A 23,723-nucleotide genomic window follows, 5' to 3' on the forward strand; every position below is an offset into this window, starting at 1 on the left:
GATTATTACAAATGATATCAGAGCGGACCCAGCCTATGGCCTATGTGTGACTAGGGGACAATGCAACACGGTCCTATTTAGGATTGACTATGGGTTGATCTTGGGATTTGTAATTGGATTTGGACCCTTAGCCCTATTTGTTGGGGCCTAAATGGGGGGGAAGTATGTGAGAACTCGTGCAGGAGTGTATTTAGTCTAACATAAATTATGCATCGGAAAGATTTTGAGTACTTATACAGAGCCAAGAAACGTAAATAATAACTTCTGGCTAGTTTTTTTGTATGATGTCCTGGATTGTTACAATACTGAAAAGAGGAATGTGATCTTTGAGCTTATCATTGTGAGGATGGCATAGTCACGTCTAATCATTGTTGTCATCATTATCATCATATTCTTTTGGTTACTCTTAACCTTGTAATCATCTAGTTCTTCATAATAACTTTGGCAAGCATGTTCGAGTTCACTTACATATCTACTCATTCGTGCTAAGCATTGTTTTAAGGGATTGGTTGCCTGCATCGGAGCCTTAGATGCTGCATCCTAGTTGCAAGTGGATAGATGTTGGTATTTGGTTGCTTGCAACTAGGCTAGATGCAGGCAATCGAGTTGTATTCTAAGACCTTTTTGTTACATCTAATGATGTAGCCAAAATTAACCACATCTCTATATGCAAGCTCTAGACGAAGCGTTAAAGCGCTACCATCACCTTCCTCTCCAATAATCATATATTAGTGTATTACAATTATCAATAATAAAATATTATTAGGATGAGGGTGAGCCTTGGTGAAATGGTAAGGTTACTCCATTATGACCTAAAAGTCACGGCTTCAGAACATGAAAACAACCTTTCTACATGTGGGGTAAGTCTATACATGTCGGACTATCCTTAGACCCTAAAATTGCAGGAGCCTCATGCACTGGGTTGCCTTTCTATGATATTATCATAATTCTTATTATAATAGTTCTGATATGATAATGTAACAATGAATATCATAATATCTTATAATAATATATATATTATAATAAAGTAATATAATATAATATGATATAATTATATGTGAACATATACAAATATAAAAATTACTATTACACTAATATGGTGATAATTATTACATTCAAGATTCGCCGTCTTGGTGCCGGAACCCGTATCAGTGCCTGTGTTCCATACTAGCACACTGTCAGTATGGTACAGAATTTTTTTAGCATACCGAGTGTCAGTACGCCACCCGTACCGGATAATAGTGACAAATCGGAACGGTACAGTATGCCCCATATCATTCGATTAGGGCGGTACGGCATATCTTAATTACATTGATTATAACGTCAATGCTAATTAATTAGTAAAATTAAAAATATGATAATTATATGAAATGATATTATAATATCAATAATTATATAGTAAAATATTCATTTATGTAAAATAATATAATACTATAGTATTATATATAGTAATATTATGTTATGTTACATTATTTTATGTTGTGTTATATTTAGTATATTGTATTGTCTTATATTACATTATATGTGATGCTATAATATTTTATCATAGTATATCATATTATAGTATAAGATAACATTATAATATAATATTATATTATAACATATAATATCATGTATTGTATTATATTATATCTCATTTTATAGTACAATCTTACAAATTACATTACATTACGTTATATGTATATTATATTTTGTAATTACTATAGTTGAGTATTATAGTATCTATATAATGTGATGATATGTTTAATAATATCAGTGAAGGTAATCTTACCATGTCAGATGCAAGGTGATCACACCCGCTTATATCGAAAAACGAAATGTAAGCAAGCCAAATAGACACTTGCAAATACAAATGCAACATTTCTAGATTTTTGCTACATCTAGAAATATAGGCAAACCAAATAGCCCCTAGGTGAGACACCCACCACTCACCTCCTCTCCACTAATGATATACTCTATTTCTCTTTGATCATTGCCTACCATCCCAAAATGTTGCCATGCAATATCTAAATATCTTGCTGGTATTTGCTGTTATGCAGCCATGAGCCATATTTACCTAATAACAAAAGTTAACAAATTCAAAATCTAAAAAATGCCACATACATTATCAAAACATGCATCAACTAGTTTGGCTTTTGAAAAATGGCAAAGGTATCCATTTTTCCTAGTTTTGGTTAGGTGTGGCAGTTGGTTGGTTGCGGTTCGTTCGGCAGGTCATGTCATAAATTGCTATCCGTGGTTCATGCTTTCACTATATCATGCTATTTGTTAACTATAACATGTTTTTAATATTTTTCTTCAAAGGTATTTTGGGCCTTTGGTAACCTTTTAACTGTTTTATTGCTTATAAATAAAAGTTAAAAATATCTATCTTATAAAACTGTCTGATGTATTGTGCCAATTTTAGTGTTTCATTATTCTACAATACTCATAATAATTTTGTCCTAGTTTAATGTGTTTGAATCAAGGTTGAAAGTATCGGTATCGAGCATCATATCGGTTTCCTAGCAGGACGACTCGGTACAGGACCGGCACGGCCCATACCGAGAGAGGGCATGCTGCCAGAGCCGGAGAAGAGAAGAGAAAGAGAGAGCGAGCGGGGGAGGGAGGGAGGGAAAAAGAGAGGTGGCGGATGCCGATAGAGGGCCGCGGGGTCGAGGTTGCGGCCGGTTCTCCTATTTCAAATGAAATAGGGGTCCGGCTACAGCTAAAAAATTTCAAAATTTTTATGTGAAGTTGGCAAATCATTTAAAAATCGCTTAAAAATCCGTTTGCCGCCTCTCCATCTTCCTTCCTCTTCCGCTCTCTCTCTCTTTCTCTTCTCCTTCTCAAGCTCTGGCAGCGTGCCGTTTTTACAGCCCGAACCTTATCGGTGAGTCACCGGTACAGCTCAAAATGGGCGGAACCGCTTGGTTCGGGACGGTTCAGCCGACCATGGTTTGAATTTTGAAATGCCAAAATTTATGAAATCATAAGCTCTAGAATTTGGATATTTTTGTTAGCATATCACCCAAAATATGAGGATTTCATATATCTCATTGTTCTACAACAATCATATGAACTATCTTAAATTTTTTTTTTAGTTTTTTTATTTTTAGATTGTTGAAATATTGATACTTCTAAAAAAATATAGGGTTTTTTTTGCATGTATACCCTCCAAAATATACAAAATTATATGAATACCCTTGTAAAACTGCTATTTACATGTATATCCTCATAAATACTTATTTTTTATGTATACTCTTCTTTTTCTTTTTTTTTAATATATGTACCCATATCATCTAATGCCCTTAAAAAATAAATGATTTAAATTTGAAATGACTGAAATACCCTTATAGATAGACGCACAAAAAGAAAACTTTATAAAGATACACATGCAAATAGCAACTTTGCAAGGTTATTCATGCAATTATGCATATTTAGGAGGGTATACACTAAAAAAAATCCAATAAAAAATGATCAAAATTTAGTAAAGATAATTTAGTTGTCCTTAATAAAAAAAAGTTGGCAAAAAAGGATTAATATTATCATGTCACATGATCTCATGTTGATATTAACTCTTATAGAATGAATTATGTTGCTTTTATGAAATTCTCGCCTCAAAAACAAACAACTCAACATTTACAAATCACTAAAAAATATTTTACTAATCTAAGCATCTATAATTAATTTAAATCTGTTATGCTTTAATCTTTTAAAAATGATGAAGAATATATAGATGTCATAGATTCAATAATGATAATTATATCAAAATCAAATGGAGAATAACATTACCAAAATGATCACCTAATATTCTAATTTGTCCGTGTCATGATCTTAAAAACAAAAAATGACAATGTGGCTCAATCTTTTTTTGACTTGTTGATCCAATTGAATCATAAAAAACTGAGCAAGTTCTAGCCATGTTTTGAATTTTTTTAATGGATTTTTTGAATGTATACCTTTCTAAATATGAAAAATTGCATGAATACTGACGTAAAGTTGCTATATGCATGTATACATTTATAACTTTTTTTTCTATATCACCTATCAGGGTATTTCAATCATTTTAGTTTTAAGCTGTTTATTTTTTAACAATGTTAGATAGTATGAGTACATATGCAAAAAGGAATAAAAAGAAGGATATACATGCAAATAGTAATTTTACGAGGGTATTCATGCAATTTCATATATTTAGGAAAGTATACGTGCAAAAAACCAAAAAATATATAATCTCTTCTAAAAAATTATATAAACTTAAATTTAAATAATTTTTTATTAGCATGTAATCTTGAATTATAAATTTATTTGACTTAATCATGATAATATAGAATAAAATATCAATTATGTTAGTTTGTTGATGCATTCTTAGATTTATTTTCTTAAAGAAAGAAAACAACAAAATTAATTCAAAAAAAATGTGATATGAGAGTGCTAATATTTGTAGACTTTACAGCAATGGCTCAAGATTAGCTTTACACTTTTGGATGTCAACTTCTTAACTAGAAACACATGTTTGGATTTTTCTTAAAGAGAGAAAAATTTTAAGTAGAGAAATTTTGGCATGTTCTTTTTTTAAATAATGTTTTAAACAAGTGGGCAAAATCTGGAACTTTTTATTGGAAGATGAATATGGAAGCTATTTTTGATTGCCGATCGAGCACTATTACTTTTTGCTTGGCACCAATTGTCTAAAGGATGGAGAGTACAATTTGTCACAACAAAACTGAAAATAGGTTGTACACAGAGGTGAATAGAAAAACAGTATAGGTAAAATCGTGACTTATAGTGAGATGAAAACCCTTTCAAGAAGAAGATGTCTTTTTATGGACTTCTAACAAAGCTTGTGCTTCAAGTTCCACAAACTTTAGTTGCATGAGTGTAGCACAGGCTAGTAAATAAAGAAGTTATTTAGCTATTGATTCAGGCACAAGACTACAAGACTAAGGATGTGATAGTGGATAAGCCTGTAGTGGCGCTTAGGGCTTCTAGCGAAGATGATGCAGCTAGTTGTATGATTTGGACCATGGTACGTTGTACCAACCTGAACTGGGTGGCACGGGGCATACCGTACCAGTTCGGTACCGGTACTTAGTACGGATGGCGTACCGACACTCGATACGCCAAAAAAATTTCATACTGTACCGTATTGATACTGTACTAGTGTGGCATCGGTTCGAGGTCCGGTATCGAGACGACGAACCTTGATTTGAACTTTTGAGAAGATATCCTAGGCATAGTTATTAAACCCTGATTGACTGGCTGGTTAGACTAGAAAACTGGTGAACCTGCCCCCTATCCTGTCAGGTTTTGTAATTGGAGTAGCTATGCATTGGACCTTGTGAAAGCCAGGTTGAACAGCATGGAGTTCTAATAAACCAAAGAAGCAGGCAGGTGAAGAACTGGGTCGCGTAGGTGGTTTTCAGAATTCTGAAACTTGAAAAGAAAAAATGTCTGAAGTTCTGAATCTTGCTTTGCATAGAACCGACCTTGAACACCTTGCATGGTTAGAAACCACTAAGAGATTGAATCTTGACATCATACATATAGAATTAATACGTGGAGTTCTTTAAGACAAGTTAGATATTTTAATAATCAATTCTTTCTATTTGATAGAAAATATGCGTAATAAATTAGAAACAAGGAAATTAATTCCAAATTTTTTTGTATGAGAGTGATAAAATATTTTAGACTTTACCCCAGGCATGCGAGATTAGCTTTATACCTTTTGATCTCAACTCTTTAAGAAGAAGCTCATGTTTGGTGTCTCTTTAAAAGAAAGAAAAACATTTAACTGGAGAAATTTTGGCATGTTTATTATCCAAATATTCTATGTTTTACACAAGTAGGCAAAATGTGGAAGTTTTTATAGGAAGATGAGTATGGAAGTAATTCTTATTGATTATTTCATTACAAAAAGAAAAAATGACGATCTATATACTGATGCTTTATTCATTTTCCTTATTAATTTAGGTAAATAAAGTTGATATTCAGTATGACAAAGTATCGAAACAGGTTGATGTTCATACATTAAAAGATATGCTCTGGAATCATATGCAAGAATCTGTTCAGATTTCTATTGTGGTAAGTCATTTTTGTTTCATTTCTTAAAGACCATCTATCTCTTTAATGAGCATAGTTGGTTGTCATAGTTTGATATATCATGACAAATATATGATACTTGTCAAAATTGCATATCTAGCATATTCTAATGGCTTAAATGATAAACCATAGAAAATACTGATTTTTTGCAGAGTTTGAAATCATGCTTATTTTGTTACCTAGTGGAGCTGAATCATGCATTCTGCTCTCTCTTATAGATATGTTGATGAAATTACAATAACAAGGGTTACTGGTAAATATAATCTAGCATACAGCCATTGTAACCTTTTTTTGTTTGTGCTTATGATGCTTAACTGAAAGCAATAGAGATCGTGTAAAGGTTCTTCTATATCTTTATTTGATCGAACTGTTTACTGGAGTATTTAATTCTTATTCTAACCTAAGGTATGGAAGGATTTTTGATTTTTGAAATTTATCAAACCTATACAAATGTATGGTGTCAAATCTGATATTTATCAATTAGGGGAGAAAAAAGATTATTACTACCTCCAGCATGGAAAATACATCTTTAAACAAAAAATTTAATGAAAAATTTGTCATTTTGTAAGGATGGAACTTAATTTCTTAGACCAGTGTATGTGAATATTTTGTATGCCGTAGGTGTCTGAAATTGAGCACCGATCGGAGTTAAGTCTCCTAATTTGGCTTGAAAGAAGCTGATTCAAGTGAAGTTTTGGATTTCATTTTTGGATCAGTTATATCAAAAAGTTATGAAACTTGACTCAAGCTTATGTGATATTTGTATCTGTTTAGGCTTTGTTAGTGACCATTTAATCAAAAGCTAATTCTTGAGTGAGGCCGAACCGGTACTTTCTTCAGCAAGTTAACCACTGTTTAGACTCAGCTTGTTTTCTTATCAGACAACCTTGAATGAGCTACTTACTGAGCGAAGTTTAAGCTAGTCATGGACAGCTTGGTTTATTTTCCTCAATTCTTGATGATATAAAAGAAAAAACAAAGAAAGGTCTTTAATATGCTCTGTCTGCTCAAACTGCTCAAATCAAATTCTAATTGAACATAGGGCCTCATGATATCTATATGCTTTGAGGCACCATTTGTTTTTCACTTCTGCATCAGTGCTGCTGCGACCTAAAATCACTGATTTACTGTAATCTTGAGTCTACCATTGATCCCAGCATGACTTCTAGCTCCATTGGCATAAATATTTGGTTATTTTGGAATAGGCAATTGTTACATTTGAGTGATAATATCCTACACTAAGTGCTTGCTGCTTCATTGCATAAATGAAATTTCTTCATAATGCACAACTTGTCATTTAGCTTGTCCAATCATCTTGGCCTGGACTCATTCTTATGCTTAATAAAATGAACACTGCAAAGCATCTTCTCGTCAAAGTACAATGTTTTGTTCATGTCAAATTTGCCATGAATTATGTTATCACAACTTTCATCAAGGAAGCAATTCGACCTTCTCTTCCTATATAGATTTTATATCTTAGCTCATGTTTGAACGAGCAACATAAGTGTAGAGAGTTAGGGTTAGAGATTATGATATTAACCATCAACCCACACAAGATCCATTTCTTTATAGACCTGTTCTTGTTAGGTAAGTCTATAGTAGGATATTATTTAACCAAGTCAGATGTTATTTTTAAGAACAAAAAAGATGTATCTTAACCAAGGTACGCCGTACCGGTTCGGATCGGCGTACCGGTGGCCGGCCGGACCGGTACGGTACCGGTCCGGACCGGTACCGTACCGGCCGGTACCGCGAGCCAGACATTTTTTTTTAAATGTTGTCTCTGTTGGATCTTAAATTAAGTGAAAATTGATGTTTTTTTATTGCTTTATTCATGATTTTTGATGTTTTTATATTTAAATTTAGGGTTGAAATTTGAAACATATATGATGCATGATTGCATGTTATGTTTTCCTCCCGTTCCAAATGATAAAATCATACACATAAAATATCTTCAAATTAAGATACAATCATTTACATACATTTAAAGTACTCTAGGATATCTAAAATCGGGACGAGTGCCGATGGCTCTCGTAGATATCTGGATCATAAGTATAATCAGGAGGAGGCAAATCAACCCAATCAGAAGGAATGCGCGCCAGGTTATAAGAACTGTCGGATCTCTCGCTCACGCTCTGGCTCTGAGAGGTGTCCTCTGATTGTGTAGGGGCCCATCCAAATATGGCGGAAGCAAAATCCAATGCACCATATCCATATTCATCAGGCTGAGGCTGTGGATAATAGAATCCGTATCTGTATGTTGTCGGATCTGCAGTCGTATCCTGTCTTCCTGAACGACCTCGAGGAGCCCGTCTTCTATATCCAATAATATCCTCACGAAATCTATCAGGTGGTCGACCGTGGTCCGTATCCTGTGTAGCACCCATAAATTGGGACTCACCGGTGAAATAAAGACCACCCTCCGGCTGTGTCTCATGAGTACCATACTGTCCTCCGCTCCCTCCATGGCTAGAAGATCCATCACCACCAGAACCTTCATCGCTGCTAGTCCAAGTCTCTTCCTCGACACTCTCCATTGGGATTCTTTGTTTTCCTTTCCTGGCCCTCTCTGTCTGGCTCCCCTGTGCCTGCGGCTGATCAGCTCTGGGAGTGCGTGGAATATTGCGCTCAGCCCATTGCTCTGGATCGATCCCAGCTTCGGTGGCTATGAAGGTAGCTGGTCGTGGAGGCGATCCTGGCTCGTCAAGCTCGGGCTCCTGCTGCTGGCCTACAAGCCAGCCGAGTAGTGGATCATCGTCATCAGCGGTGAAGGACCCGTAAATCGGATCTGTATACTTAAGCTCCACTTCCTCCTGGATGCACTTTAGCCTCAACCGCAAATTATAATGCACATAAACAAGATCGTTGAGGCGCTTTTGCGTCAAACGGTTTCTTTGTTTGCTGTGGATAAGGGCGAAGGTGGACCAATTGCGCTCACATCCACTAGAGGAGATTGTTTGGGAGAGGATCCGGATAGCTATCCGCTTTAGATTTCTCGCGGATCCGCCAAAATGCACCCACCATTCAGCTGCAAAAATATTTATGAAAATTACATATATGATAGTTCCATAATAGTAACTAAGTAACACCAGGTGAATGTTTTCCTGATGTGACACGTACCTGGATTCATATTGTGTTTGCTGACGACAGCTGCTCGTTGGCCAAAACTGTAGCTGCCCTCTCTAAATAATTTGCTCTGTGAAAAATAAGCATAAGAAAACCATGTTAATAATTGAAGATGCCGATATACTTACACATGCTGGTAATTACTAAATCATAATTACCTCTTCAAGACATAGGGCCGCTTTTTCTGGATCTGCCTCCATCTTGTAAATCACATTACGCAAAGCATCCAGAAGTGTTTCATCCATACCAATTCCATCTATGCTGTACTGAAACCGGGGGTTTAGGTAGTATGATGCACATATACGAGACTATCTTAGCATAATTATATAATTATATCCATCACTATAATTGTCACTATAATTATATCTTAGCTTACCTGCTAGATATAATTCTGTACCCATTTGCGCTCCCCACCGTTGCTCAATGATGTTGATGTATGACCGGCCATGTGCTGGATCTGCCTCCATAATCTGATCCTTTGCCTTGACCATCATGTGATACAAAAACCCCATCTGGGGATAGATCTCGCTATCTACAGCCCGCAGCACTTCATATAATGGTTTGATAGCTTTGACTATTGTAGTAGCCCGCTACCAGAATGGCTGTCTCGTCACCAAGTCTTCTATCTTGCTCCCTTCAGTGCCAGCATAAGAATATCTACTATCATACCACTCGGAACTGGCAAATATCTGACGTAGGGCTCCTCTCTTCTCGAGTATGCTATCAAGTGCGATGAAGTTGGTAGCAAACCGTGTGACTCCTGGTCTCAGAATCTCTCCCCCTGCATACTTTCTCATCAATGAAAGGACCCAGTTATGGTTATAAATATACCTGGTAATGCGTTGGGCTGTCTCCACCGTTTGTTGCACCCTACGGATCTTTCCAATGTCCATCAACATAAGATCGATACAATGTGCAGCACATGGGGTCCAGAAAATATGTGGCCGCCACTCCATCAAGACCTACCCGACAGCCTTATATTGCGGCCCATTATCAGTGACGACCTGCACGACATTCTCCTCTCCTACCAGATCAATCACATCCTCCATAAGTTTCAGCATGTACGAGGTGTTGTGCACATAAGCCGAAGCATCAATCGACTTGTGGAAGAAGGTCTTAGCATCTTAGTATGTCAGGAAGTTGATGATGCTCCGCCTGGTCGGACCGGTCCAACCATCGCACATGATGGTTAGTCCATATATGGGCCACTTGCTCTTGTAGGAGTCAATCCAATTCTCCAGCTCCTTATTGTTGTCAAGAAGCTCACCGTATATGTCCTTCGGGCCTGAAGGAGCTACACCGGGATCGGCAGCTTGTATGGCGGCAATGGCAGACCTGTAGTATGTATTGTCTGCCACATTCGCTGGGATGTGGCTGAAGTGAAACCAGGATCCAATAGCTCGCCACATAGTTTTCTTTTTATCCTTCATCCACATTGTGTCTACCCTCTGCTGCCTTGAATCTCTACTGGGGAGAGCATGCGGATCTACATCATGAATTGTCGCTCCTTTTGGAATTTCTCTAGATGATTTCTTTCGGCTACCAAAACTACCCAGCATAGATGCAATCCGGCCACGTTCTTTGTCGACGCCCTCCCTGACTGAAGTTGTCCTCAAGAACTCTGGATCTTGTCTAGTGCTCCTAGAACCGCCGCCTGACTCGTATGCAGAGGGCCCAAATCGAGCCCTATGCCTGGCCACCTCCTCCTGCTGCCACTGATCATCCAGGCTTGCATGCATTGCCGCCTGAATATCTGCCTCCTCCTCATCTAGATTCTCGACCTCCTCTGGCTCCCTAGAGTGATAAGAAGGTGGCTCTGCCGCTTGGCGATCGACCTCCGCCCTCTTCTTGGAAGCTATCTCCTTCGCTTCTTTAGCCTCAGCGAGATTCTGCCTCATCAGCACACGAATCTCGCTAGGACAATTTGGGCACGTAGCAACCTCACCGGAATTTCCGGCTAAGTGTTGCTTCAACCTGGTTACCCTTCCTCCCTTGAAAATCTTGTCGCAAAATTTGCATTGAAACTGGTGTCTTTGCCCCTCACTTCCAAGTCTTCGCCCATAAGACCAGCCAATATCACGCTTTGCAGGGTTCGTTTTTCTTGATGGCTCCATTTCTATCATAAAAGGACAACTTATCAAAAAATTAAGCTAATAAAGTAAATTTTTTCATTATCTTATTTAAGTAATTTATAAATTATTTTTTTTAAATAAATTATTAACAAAATTAATGAAATAACATAGGACAAAAAAATCGCACCTTAAATAGTCTCCGCCGGATTTTTTGGGCAGGATCTCCTCCTCAATTTGTGGGCTATCTCTCAAATCTTCCCGTCTCTGATTATTCTTCAGAGACTCATTCGTGAATTTTTTATTAACAACGCCTCTCGTTCGGTTTTTATAACCGAACGAGCGAGGGTGCTGTCATCAGAAAAGAAGTGGCCTTTCGGCCGCTTCTTTTTTTTTTATTTGAAAGAAGTGGCCCTTCTTCCTTAAAACCACGCGCGGGCGCGTGGTTTTAAAAACCACGCGCCACGCGGTGGTTTAAAAACCACAGCGAGTGGCGCTGTGGTTCCCAAAAAAAAAAACCCTGTTTTTTTTTATTTGAAAGAAGTGGCCCGTGGGCCACTTCTTCCTTAAAACCACGCACCCGCGCGTGGTTTTTAAAACCACGCGCCACGCGGTGGTTTAAAAACCACAGCGCGTGGCGCTGTGGTTCCCACAAAAAAAAAAAATCGGCTTTTTTTTTTTGAAAGAAGTGGCCCGTGGGCCACTTCTTCCTTGAAACCACGCGCCACGCGGTGGTTTTGAAAACCACAGCGCGAGGCGCTGTGGTTCCCCCCCCCAAAAAAATACACCGTACCGGTGCGAACCAGCCGGTTCGCACCGGTACGAGGCCGGTACCAAGCGGTACCGGCCGTACCGGCCTGGTACCGGCCGGTACGGGCTCCGTACCGGTCGGTTCACAGAAGAAAACCGGAAAATACCGGTTTTCATCTGTTTCCGGTACCGGTCAAGGACCGGACCGGTACGTACCGGCCCGTACCGGCCGGTACGGGCCGGTACGGCATTTCTTGATCTTAACCATATATTTGAGTTCTTTAGAAGTAACAACAGTCACAAGAAGATCTTTCCAAGGGATAAATATAGCAATTGAATGATGAAGAACATGCAAGGAAATAAAAGAGGGAAAATAGAAAAAGAGAAGAGGGAGAAGAAAAGGAAGAAGAGGGAAATACAGTTGTGCCTATGGTATGGTTGGTGTCTTGCTGTATGTATTTGAGTACATCTTAAGAATATTTAAATCGTGGCCTACTAAATGGATCTCTTAACCTTAGTGTGGCACACCTTGAGAACTCGTGGATTTTATGTTCTTAAGCACTGGAGTCTGGAGCCTTAGTCAAAGTGGCTAAAGTATCATTGTGAACATGTGAATTTTGATCAGTTACTAAGAAGAAATTTGAATCCTATAAGTTCAGCAACACACTAACAAGTAGTGGCAAGGGGAAATGTGATCTTTACTCAACAGAGGAGCAAGAGAATTGGAAAGAGAAAGTAGGTATATGGCAGTGCAATCAGAAGTGGACTTGCAAGGCCACAACCATGAGTTTCAACCATGATTAGCACGTTGTGATGGCAGTTGGTTGGCATGTGTCTATCATCATCGTCTTAGTAGCTTTAAGTTTATCCATTTAGTGATCGTATATCATTCACCTCCTCTTCTGCCATCCTAATCAAAATCAGAAGCTTTGGGGAATACTATAAGAGGAAGAAACTGAACAAACCAATATTTTTTGCTTATATGATCCCTCTCCTTCAAAGTGTCACATATGACCCCCACTAGCAGGGAAACGAAATATATTCCAGTTGTGAATCCAAATCTGTCTCGAATCAACACTTTTTCTCAAAAACATGTTTCATACTCCAAATGAAAAGATACATACAACCATATGATATCGAAATCAATTGAGCATAATCATATCGAAATCAAAATGTTCGATCATGAGTCATATAATATTCTAGAAGAATGTATATTCAATCATAAAATACTATGCATCAAGCTCGCAAAACATGAGTAATTCAACTTAGAAAATATTTTATAATTTACTGTTAAACAAGATTTCGCTGTCTCGGTACCGAGCCCTGTATGGGCCAACCAATATGGGTAATAGTACCATTCGGCAAATCTTGGTTGTGAGGGTTGAAACCTTTTAAGTAGAAGTAATCTACTAACTACAAGGCCTTGCATTCACAGGCCTTTTGTGCTTGAGGTTGGCAAATATCTAGCTACCAATGGCTGTGCCCTTCTCCATATACTTAATTTAAAGCTTCTAGGTATTAGGATTTAAGGCCGTGTTTAGCAGAGCTATTAGCAGTAGAACTTTTTGAAGTAGAGCTTTTATAAAAAGCTATTTACTGTTTGGTAACTATATTTTTAAAGTGCTGTAGAACTTTAATATGTGTTTGGTAAACAACCTGAGAAAGTACATTTGGTATGACAAAATGACCAAAAAGAAATTGCATAGTATTATACAACAGAGCATAATAAAATATAATATATATTAATAAAAAAATATAATATAGTATAATATTACTATAATATAATATCATTATAATATAGTAATATAATATTGTATACTATGGCATAAAAATATAACATAATTTGATATTATATAACATAACATATCATTGTATTATGATATTATATTATATTATATTATATTATATTTATAGTATAATACAATAATAAAGGTATAAAATATTATAATTATTAGCATAAATTAATATAGCCTGGCACATAGTTAAGTCTTTCTAGCACACAGTTAAATCTTCTTGTAATTATAATATTTTATCATGTGTATTTTGTTCCAAAAAGAAAAAAAATTATAAATCAGAACAGCTTTTCGATACATGCTAAAAGTGTTTTTCCGAAGAAGCTCCATTTTGGAGCTTCTACCAAAAAGCTATTTTAGCTTTTTGGCAAAGCTAAAACAGTTTTTCGATTTTTTTACCAAACACCTTTATTCTATCCAAAAGTACTTTTGAAGACTCAGAAAGTACTTTATAGCCCACCAAAAGCATTGCCAAACGGGGCCTAAGAGTACTTTGAAAGGTATTGTTGTTGCTGGGAATCAGCCTGCCCAGGCACAGAGCGAGTGAGGCAATGGTGCCAGAAGATTGGTTGCTCGGATCGTGTTAGGTTGTGACTCGAGGCGGGCGATTGTTGCCAGGATCTCAGTCTATGATCGTGCTCTGACCTAAAACAGCAAAGACAAAGAAGTTCTCTTGCTGGAGTATGTCCGGTGGGAGACCCTCCGTTGCTTAAGTTAGGACGATGCTCAGAGAGTAAAAGGAGGCTCCCAACAGTCTGTCAGGGCGTTCGAGCATTTACCTCTGGAGAGTTGGTTGTATAGGCGAAGGCGAGAGCCTGACACCTTGGAATTCAGGCATGTGGTCGGCCAAGATTGGCAGGCCTCCACACTTTCCGAATATCGGGCATGGGCGTTTCACACACGGATCGTGCCCCACTTGTTTGGTTGGCGTGATTTCAAGGATCACTTGGGATCTCGGTGAGGATGTCGTCAGTTGTCAGAAGTTTTTGAAATTTGAACTTGGCCGCATGCTTCTGGACGTACCCTATGGCTGGCCTTGACTGGTGGTGTGCTGGTTCCGTGGCGAGCCTTGGTTGGTCGGCGCCTCACATGAGTTGACGCATATCACTTGCCCCTCACTTTCGTAGCCGAGCTGAGCTTGCTGGCTTGGATTGCGGAAGTAGCTTCCTCGATAAGGCTGACCAACAAAGATTGTTGATGATTAATCGGACCGCCCTTTTGTAGGAGAACAGAGATTTCCCGCATCTTGCTTTTATGAGGGGTGTGACTATGTTTGTCATTTCCGAAGTGTCATAATCATGGGAGGGATGCCTGCAAGTTGAACAACTATTTGGAGTTCAATGATGATCCGAGAGGTCGTTCTGTGGCGAACGTCTAAGCGACATGTGGCCGAGGTTGGTGAAACACCATATCAGAATGGTTCACTTAAGTCTTCTATGAATAGGAAGGGTGGCAACCCCAATCCTTTCATCTCATCGCTTCCTATTCGAGAACCTAAAGAGAGGAAGAGAGCAAACATGGGGTTTAGCCGACGTTCTTCTTGTGCTTTTGTTCTGGCTTACTCTGTAGTTTTGGCTTGCCCTACGTCTTTTCCTTTCCCTTGTCTCCTTTTGTCCTTTTGCATGCCGTTTATGGACCCATCCAACGGAGGTTGGTCTTCCAACGCTGAAGGGGTAGGTTAGAGCTCTTCCGATCAGGCCTCTATGGCCTTAGAAGGAACACCCACCCCGAGGTATCCTTAGGTTTGGATACTGAGATAAGCCTCCGAGGGGAGTCTGATCTTGACCAGATTCATGTTGCGCTCTCTATCCCGCAGAACTACATTCTTGAGCACCTTGGTCCTTCAGATTAGGTGACTTCACCCGTGGAGAACTGGATAGCCTTATATGAGGAGTCCCTGAAGGCGGAGTTAAGGCTTTCGATCCGAACGGCTATCGCCGAACTATTTGCTCAATTCCAACTTGTTCCCGGGCAGCTTGTCCCCAATGCTTGAAGGATGATAGTGGGCTTCTTTTGCTTTGTCTGGCTTCAAGGAATCGTCGATACTGCGGGGATGTTCCAAGCTATCTTCCAAGTGAAGGCTCTTCCCTGAAATAAAGGGTGGTGGTACCTTTTTCATAAAAAAGGCTACAATGTCCTTCCCCCAGGCACCTCATCCATTCATGTTTGGAAGGGTCAATTTTTCTTCGTGTCCTTATTGACTTTCTGACATTTTTTTGACACGGTGGACACCCGAAAAGTGTGCATTAAGCCTTTTTCCATTTTTGTCAGATGAAAAGCAGGAGTTAGTAGATCTACTTCGCCAGATGAGGGCTCCACCTTTGGTCGAGTTGCTTCAGGAATCGGCTTTAGTAAATGCCGGTTTGAGCCCTAGCTCTGCCTTTGGTATACCTCTTTATCTCATTCTGTTTATTACCGATTTCGCTCTGCTGATTGACTTATTTTTTTTTGTGTTTGTACCAATGAAATTCAAGGTGAACGAGCTCGTTAGCACCTCGAGAAAGACAAAGTTTGGAGAAAGTAGTCCCTCCTCGGGCAGAAGGAGAGCGACGACAAGTTCTTCTGCCACTGAGGCCGGGCTCTCGACGACGTTCAACCCTATCATTAGGGCTGAGGAGAGGCTTGGTAGAGGAGGATCACCAGGGGTGGAGGTCATCGATGCCCCTCCCATCTCCATCGGCCCCCGTGGCTGCCCCTCTCACTGATGTTTCTGAGTTTACTTCGGTGGCTGCCCCTGTGACCGCTCCAGCTTTCATGACAGCTTCTGAAGCTTCCCCTTCGATGGCGCCAGCAAAGGAGTCTCATATTTCTAGCCCCTGCTCCGATTGTCATTGTGTTGCATGCGGGGCATCCGATCCAGCTTTTGATCCCACCACCGGTGGTGTGCGTGCATCGACATCTTCGTTCCAGCCCACCACCTGGAATGCAAAACTGGGGACCTTTTGTTCCGCCAAGCCTTTGCACGAGGGCCGAAACTCCGCTTGGGCCGTTTCGACTTAGAGAGGTTGGTTAGCTTGCTAAGCCTTTGGCATGAGGGCCAGAACTCCACTTAGGCCGTTGCGACCTATAGAGGTTGGTTAGTTTGCCAAACCTTTGGCACAAGGGCCGAAACTCTTCTTGGTGCATTTCGACCTGGAAAGGTCGGTTAGCTTACCGATTGGTCTCCATGCTTGACGGTATTTGAATCGGCGGTATCAAGATGACGCATTCACTTGCAGATGCTTGATGGTTAGCTCATCGATTGGGTCTCCTTGCCAGGAACCGATCTGTCCTAGGCACCGAGCAAGTGAGGCAATGGTGTTGGAAGATCGGCTACTCGGATCGTGCTGGGTTGCGACTTGATGTGGGCGACTATTGTCGGGATCCTGAAACAGCAAAGACGAAGAAGTCTTCTTATCGGAGTGTGTCTGGGGGATCACTTATGCATGGTGGCTTCGAGACAAAATTTGGTAAGGGATTTTGAATTCTGAGCCAAGGCATAAAGCTTTTGCGGGCATCTAAAGGACGAGTGAAAGGAAAAGATGCTTGAGAGACTGAAGTAAACAAATGTGGCAAGGGGTTGATCGAATCGGTCTGAAGGATCATTCTATAGGCCATATAAAGAGAAACGACTAGGATGAACTAGTATGGAGCAGGACAAGTGGAGACATGATGAATCGAGGCTGATTGAGGTTAATTATCGGTCTGAAGATGATACAAGATTTGGCCGTAATGACATCATAGGTAGTTGGCATTAGTTACTAGAGTTAAGGAAAGTGGGGGTTAGATGTTGGTTGTTACCACCAAGTAGATTGTTACACTACTGTTTATCTTTGAGTATAAATAGTGGATTGTAATCCAAGCAATGGACCTTTCAAAACATCAATGAAACCAGCTCATCTTTAATTACATTTACTTTATCTTTAACTTTCCTCACTTGTAGTTTACCATTAGGACACTAATTTACCATTAGGAGTAGCAATAGATTACTCAAATCGTAGTCTCAGCTATACCTTATCCTATCTCATCCTCCTTTCAAATAGACGGTGTGACAGTAGCGAAACTTTTTGAAGGTCAAGGCAACTGAATCTATGCTACTTTATCATTATCCCTTGATCATCCTATTTTTGGCCAGTCCAACATTGGTGGCATACCAACACAACTAGTCGACATAGCCATTAGGCTTGTTATCCTTTCCTTGATTAACCCAATGAGAGAAAGAGGTGCCAATCAGCTTTCCGACTTGCCCATCTCTCTCTCCAGGAGGAAAAAGGGTTGAAACAATATTTTTCCTACCAGGTAGCCTAGATTGAAGAGAGAGAAGAAATCGTTCCAAGAATAGCAGTATATAATTCAGACTAATGCTCTACCTAGTTCATCCCACACTGTTTTGGAATGGACTACTCAAGGGCTCCAATGCCATGACCACAAGTTGCATATACAAGCAAATCAAAGGAATTAAGAACTTCAGCAGTTGGATGTAGATCCTAGATAAGTTTCTAAAGAAAAACTTGGACACGAGGAGCAGCCTTAACATTCTTACACCATCTAGCATCCATTCCAAGAGGTGACATACTAAGAGAGAGACAGAGAATGGTACACATCTCATAATGATTGAAGAGTGGTGTGTAGTGCCCTAGCAAAGCTTCTCTCCAATTGCCAATCAGAATAGACAGTGATAGGATATGTTTACAAAGTTCAGCAGGGAATAAATGAATAATGGGGAAGTCATCCCCACCTCTTTTCATTTATAATAAGATCAAACACTTCACAATCATCAGAGATAAGGGAAGAATTAAGGTCAAAGGACGCTTGTTGAGAGAAACATTTGAGAGCTAAGGCTGCGTGAGAACAGAGAAATGCCCCATCACCAATCAGAAGAGCTTTCACAAATGCAGCTCCATGCCCAAAGAGCAGCAACATGGACAATGATATTGTTCCCATGAATCTAGAAAATTGTATTTGTTTCAAGCACAAAGTGCTTATAAATTCTCCATTTGTATATAAAACTTGCCAACTATTTTAGCTATGAGGGCGGTCTTCATCTTCTTAACTTCCCCTATCCCAAGTCCACCATTTTACTTAGGCAAAGTAATCTGGTTCCCGCTTCTTAGATGCATGCCCCTCTTAGCTTTGCCTGTATGATACTTCCTTTACTATATCATTATTGCATTAGTCATCGGTGTACAAGTGTTAAATGCCAAAATTCAAGAACTGCTACCTCTATGTTGGGTTTGTAATGCCTCAAGTTGCCTATGCATTTTGAACATAATTTCTTTTTTTGCTTTCATTTTTAGCTTTCTCATAATATTTGAGATACCTTGCTCCTACGCTCTCTTTCCATTAAATAGAGGATTCAAAACAGCTATACATGGAAAGTAAATCAAGGAGAATTAGCCAGCCCTGATTCCTAGCTATCACCTATAATTACATAGCTATATTAGGACAGCTATGCATGGAAAGTAAATCAAGGAGAATTAGCCATCCCTGACTTCTAGCTATCACCTATAATTATAGCTGTTATCTCTAAATAATTACAGAATAATAACAGAGTTAATACTCATAATTGTGCTGCTTACGTGACACCCCCTCTCAAATTGATGCTGGTTGATTAACAAGTAACAATTTGTTTACAAGAAACTAGTGTCTGTGTCACGGCAAGGCCTTGGTGAGAATATCTGCAACCTGGAGATCCGTGGGAACATAGGGAAGGCTGATCACATTGCGATCAAAGGCCTGTCGAATATAGTGGCAATTCACTTCAATATGTTTGGTGCGCTCATGATAAATAAGATTATTTACAGTTCGGATGGCACTAGTATTATCTGCATGTAAGGGAGTGGGATTGTGCTGTGGGAAACCAAGTTCAGAGAGGAGTTCTCGGAGCCAAATGATCTCGGAGCAGGCAGCAGACATTGCTCAATATTCAGATTCGGTCGAGGATTTGGAAACCATGTCCTGTTTCTTACTTTTCCAGGAGATAAGTGCATCACCAAGAAACATGCACCATCTTGTGGTAGAGCGACAGGTATCTGGACATCCTGTATAATCGGCATCACTATAGCCGATCAAATAAAGTGTAGTGCCAGTAGGGAAGAACAGACCACGTGTAGGAGTCCCTCTGATGTATCGGATGATTCTGCGGACAGTAGCTAAGTGTAGGTGTCTAGGATTCTGCATGAACTGGCTGACTTGTTGTACGACAAAGGAGATATCTGGCCTTGTGATGGTCAAGTAGACCAAGCTGCCTACCAGCTTACGATAAATAGTAGGATTATCTAGAAGGTCTCCTTCATCTCGACGATATTTCACATTAAGCTCAGGAGGAGTATCGATAGAGGCAGTATCTTGGAGATGAGCCAGGTTGATCAAATCGAGGGCATACTTATGCTGATTGAGATACACTCTTGTGGAGCTGCGGTGGACTTCAAGACCAAGAAAATAGGTTACGTGGCCAAGATCTTTCATATGAAAAGAGTTCTGAAGGTTCTGTTGCAGCTGCTGAATGAGAAGAGAGTCAGTACCCGTGATCACAATATCATCTACGTAGACCAAGAGTAAGACAAGACCAACTGGAGTCTTATGGAGAAACAAAGAGGAGTCATATTGACTCTGCTGAAATGAAAGACCAAGAAGAGTGGTTCTAAACTTGTCAAACTGTGCGCGAGGGGCCTGCTTCAGCCCATAAAGAGACCGCTTCAGCCGGCAAACATGATTAGGATGAGCTGCTGAACCGGAGGGGGGCTTCATGTACACCTCTTCTTTTAAATCACCATGGAGAAATACATTTTTGACGTCCATCTGATGAATGGGCCAGCTTTGAGAGGCGGCTATAGCAAGAACAAGACGAACAGTGGTCATCTTGGCAACCGGGGCAAAGGTTTCTTCGTAATCCACTCCATATTCTTGTTTATTGCCTAAAGCAACCAGCCTTGCCTTATATCTGTCCACAGACCCATCAGATCGAAGTTTAACAGAAAAAAACCACTTACATCCGAGAGGCTTGACTGTGGTAGGACAAGGGACAAGCTTTCAAGTGTTGTTGGCTGCGAGAGCATCAAGTTCCTCTTGCATAGCAAGTCTCCAACACTCTTCGTTCGCAGCTTGAGAATAATAAGTAGGGACTGCAATGTTGGCCGGAGTTGCAGAGAGGCAGTTATGAGAGAAGCCATATCTATCTGGAGTAGAGTTGGGCACTGGGCCGGGCCGCCCACGGCCCGGCACGGCCCGGCACGAAGCGGGCCGTGCCTGGCACGGCCCGCTTGCTACAGTGCCGGGCCGTGCCTGGCACGGCCCATTTGAGAGGGCCGTGCTGGGTCACAGGGTACTGGCCCGCGGGCCGAGCCCGGCACGGCCCGCTTCGGGCCAGGGCCGGCACGGCCCGCTCTAGGCCCGCGGGCCAAGCACGGCACGGCCCGCGGGCCAGCCCGGCACGGCCCATAAGGGCCTGGGCCGGGCTGGCCCGCGGGCCTGGCACGGTCCGGGCCTGGGCCCGGCCCGGCCCGATAAAAATTAATGCTTCATAAATTTCCTAAAAAAATTAATAAATATTGAAAACTAAGGATTTATGAATATAAAGCCACCTTAATGGTGGGGGGTTTGGCATTGACCCCTACCAGTTTATTAATTTAAATCAAAATGGTACATGAAGGGAGGTTTGGACCTTGGTCTGACCTCTAGAATACAATAAGAAACTAAGAAAGGGCCGAGGTTTGGACCTTGGTCTGACCTCCAGAATACAATAAAAATGTACAATTATAAAAAATTAAGAAATCTTACTAATCATCAGTGATTCAGTGAATCAGTATTCACTCTTCAGTCTTCAGTCTTCAGTCTTCAGTAGTGTTTGTATCATCATCATCAGAGGATGTTGTATTATGTCCACCTTTATCTTGAAGTCTTGCCTCAGCATCCAACCAATCCTTGAAGCAGAGAAGCATCTCCACCGTTTCGCCCGTCATCCTACTTCTCTTTTCGTCAAGAACACGCCGACCTGCACTAAAAGCGGATTCCGATGCTACCGTGGACATCGGCACAGCTAAAATATCGCGTGCAATTGCAGACATAACAGGATATTGATTTCTAACACTCTTCCACCAAGATAATACATCTAGATTCTCTATTTGATTTTCATCATATGCAGAATGAAGATCATTTCGTAAATAAAATTCTAGTTCACTACTTAAAGATGAAGAAGATGAAGAGGAACTTGAAGCATGTGTGTGTCTTCTCTGTGCAATGAATGAAAAAATAGATGACGAACGAGAACTACTAGAAGAAGAAATAGAGGTTTGTATTTGTGTTCTAGATCCACGAATTTTTTCATCATATATAGCATAAATATCATAAAGAAGTTGTTTTACCTCATCTTTAGCAGATTCAGAATCTTGATTCATATTTTCAGAATATGCATCAAGTAAAATTAGCACGCCATTTAATTTAACTCTAGGATCAAATACAGCAGCTAAGTTATGCATAGGACATATCTTGTCCCAATACTCATTCCATTTAGATTCCATTAGGTCAATAATAGGCATTAAAACATCATCATATCTATGTTCTGCAAATTTTTGACTAATTATATATGCTTGTTGTAAAAATGAACATGAAGTAGGGTAATAAATACCAGAAAGAACATTGGTAGCATTATAAAAACTAAGCAAAAAATCTTCCAAAATTTTTTCTTTATTCCAATCAGTTTCAGACAATGTAAAGCCTAATCCACGATCATTAATATATGCACTTAATAAGTTTTTATATGGGTATGCATCATGTATCATGCTATATGTGGAGTTCCAACGAGTAATTACATCAAGTTTAAATTTTTTAAAACGTTTACCATGATTTATGCATAATTCCTTAAATTCTTGAAGTCTTGATCTTGAAGCATGAATAAAAGAAACTGCATTTCTAATTTTTGAAATCACATCTTGAATCATGCCCATGCCAGCTTGAACAGAAAAATTTAAGATATGACATGCACATCTAATATGCAGTAAATTTCCATCTAATATGGGATGCAATGAGTCTTTTAATAATGCAACAACAGAATTATTATTAGATGCATTATCAAAAGTAATAGACATAATTTTATCATTAATATTATATGAACATGCAGTTTGATAAATAATATTTGAAATTTGTTGCCCAGAATGTGGAAAATCAAAAGCACGAAAAGCAAGAATACGTTTATTTAATTGCCAATCATTATCAATATAATGAGCAGTAATGGCAATAAAACAATTACTACCTACAGATGCTGACCAAATATCAGAAGTTAATGAAATTTTTACATTTAAAGTAGAAAGTGTTTCAATTAAATTTTGTTTCATTGCTAAAAAGTTGGTCATAGCTACTCTTCTAAATGTACGCCTACTAGTTCTTTTGTAAGCAGGTTGTAGGTTTAATTGAACATATTCTTCAAAATTAAAAGATTCACATAAACTAAAAGGTAATTCATCCTTAACTATCCATTTTACAAGTGCTTTTCTTTGATTTTCATGATTATATGCAAAATTACCTACAAGTAATCCCCCTTGTATATTAAGGGTACTTTGAGTTTGAGCATGAGAATCATGCATCCTATGACTCTCTTGATGTCTTTTTAAATGCCCTGTTCCCCCACTACTACTACAACTATAAAGTTTGGCACATTTTTTACATCTAGCTTTCCAGACTCCATCAACCATAACTCTATCAAATTCATTCCATACAGCACTAGTTCTCTTACGAGAAGAGGTTTGATCTTCACTCGGTTCACCAGTTCTAGAGGAACTAGGAACATGGGGTTGGGGATTAGTTTCTTCTCCCTCAGAAACAGGAATGCCAAACTGACTTTCCTCAAAAGATGACATATCTATGATTAATTCAAAAAATAAAAACTAACCGCAAGGAGGAATTGAGTAGAGGGTCGGAGGGCAGAGGC

General features: G+C 39.5%; 2 protein-coding genes across 4 annotated transcripts in view; one reads left to right on the forward strand and one right to left on the reverse strand.

The window, feature by feature from the left end:
• Positions 1-23,723, forward strand: part of LOC103710834 (condensin complex subunit 2) — a 43,007-nt gene that overhangs the window by 12,612 nt on the left and 6,672 nt on the right. For all 3 annotated transcript variants that reach the window (XM_008796735.5, XM_088710291.2, XM_039118973.3), the window contains exon 12: positions 5,953-6,063. In XM_008796735.5, coding sequence (XP_008794957.3) covers positions 5,953-6,063 — 111 coding nt within the window. The remainder of the gene's footprint in view (positions 1-5,952; positions 6,064-23,723) is intronic.
• LOC149751289 (uncharacterized) lies at positions 7,984-9,212 on the reverse strand (the record flags this gene model as incomplete). The annotated part of the gene is made up of 1 exon (XM_089927159.1): positions 7,984-9,212. A coding segment is annotated over one exon (1,128 nt), but the record flags the coding sequence as incomplete, so codon positions are not given.

The sequence above is a fragment of the Phoenix dactylifera genome, chromosome 14, assembly GCF_051530095.1.
Source record: "Phoenix dactylifera cultivar Ajwa chromosome 14, Ajwa_hap1_PhDact_Kaust_v1.1, whole genome shotgun sequence".
Lineage (NCBI taxonomy): Eukaryota > Viridiplantae > Streptophyta > Magnoliopsida > Arecales > Arecaceae > Phoenix > Phoenix dactylifera.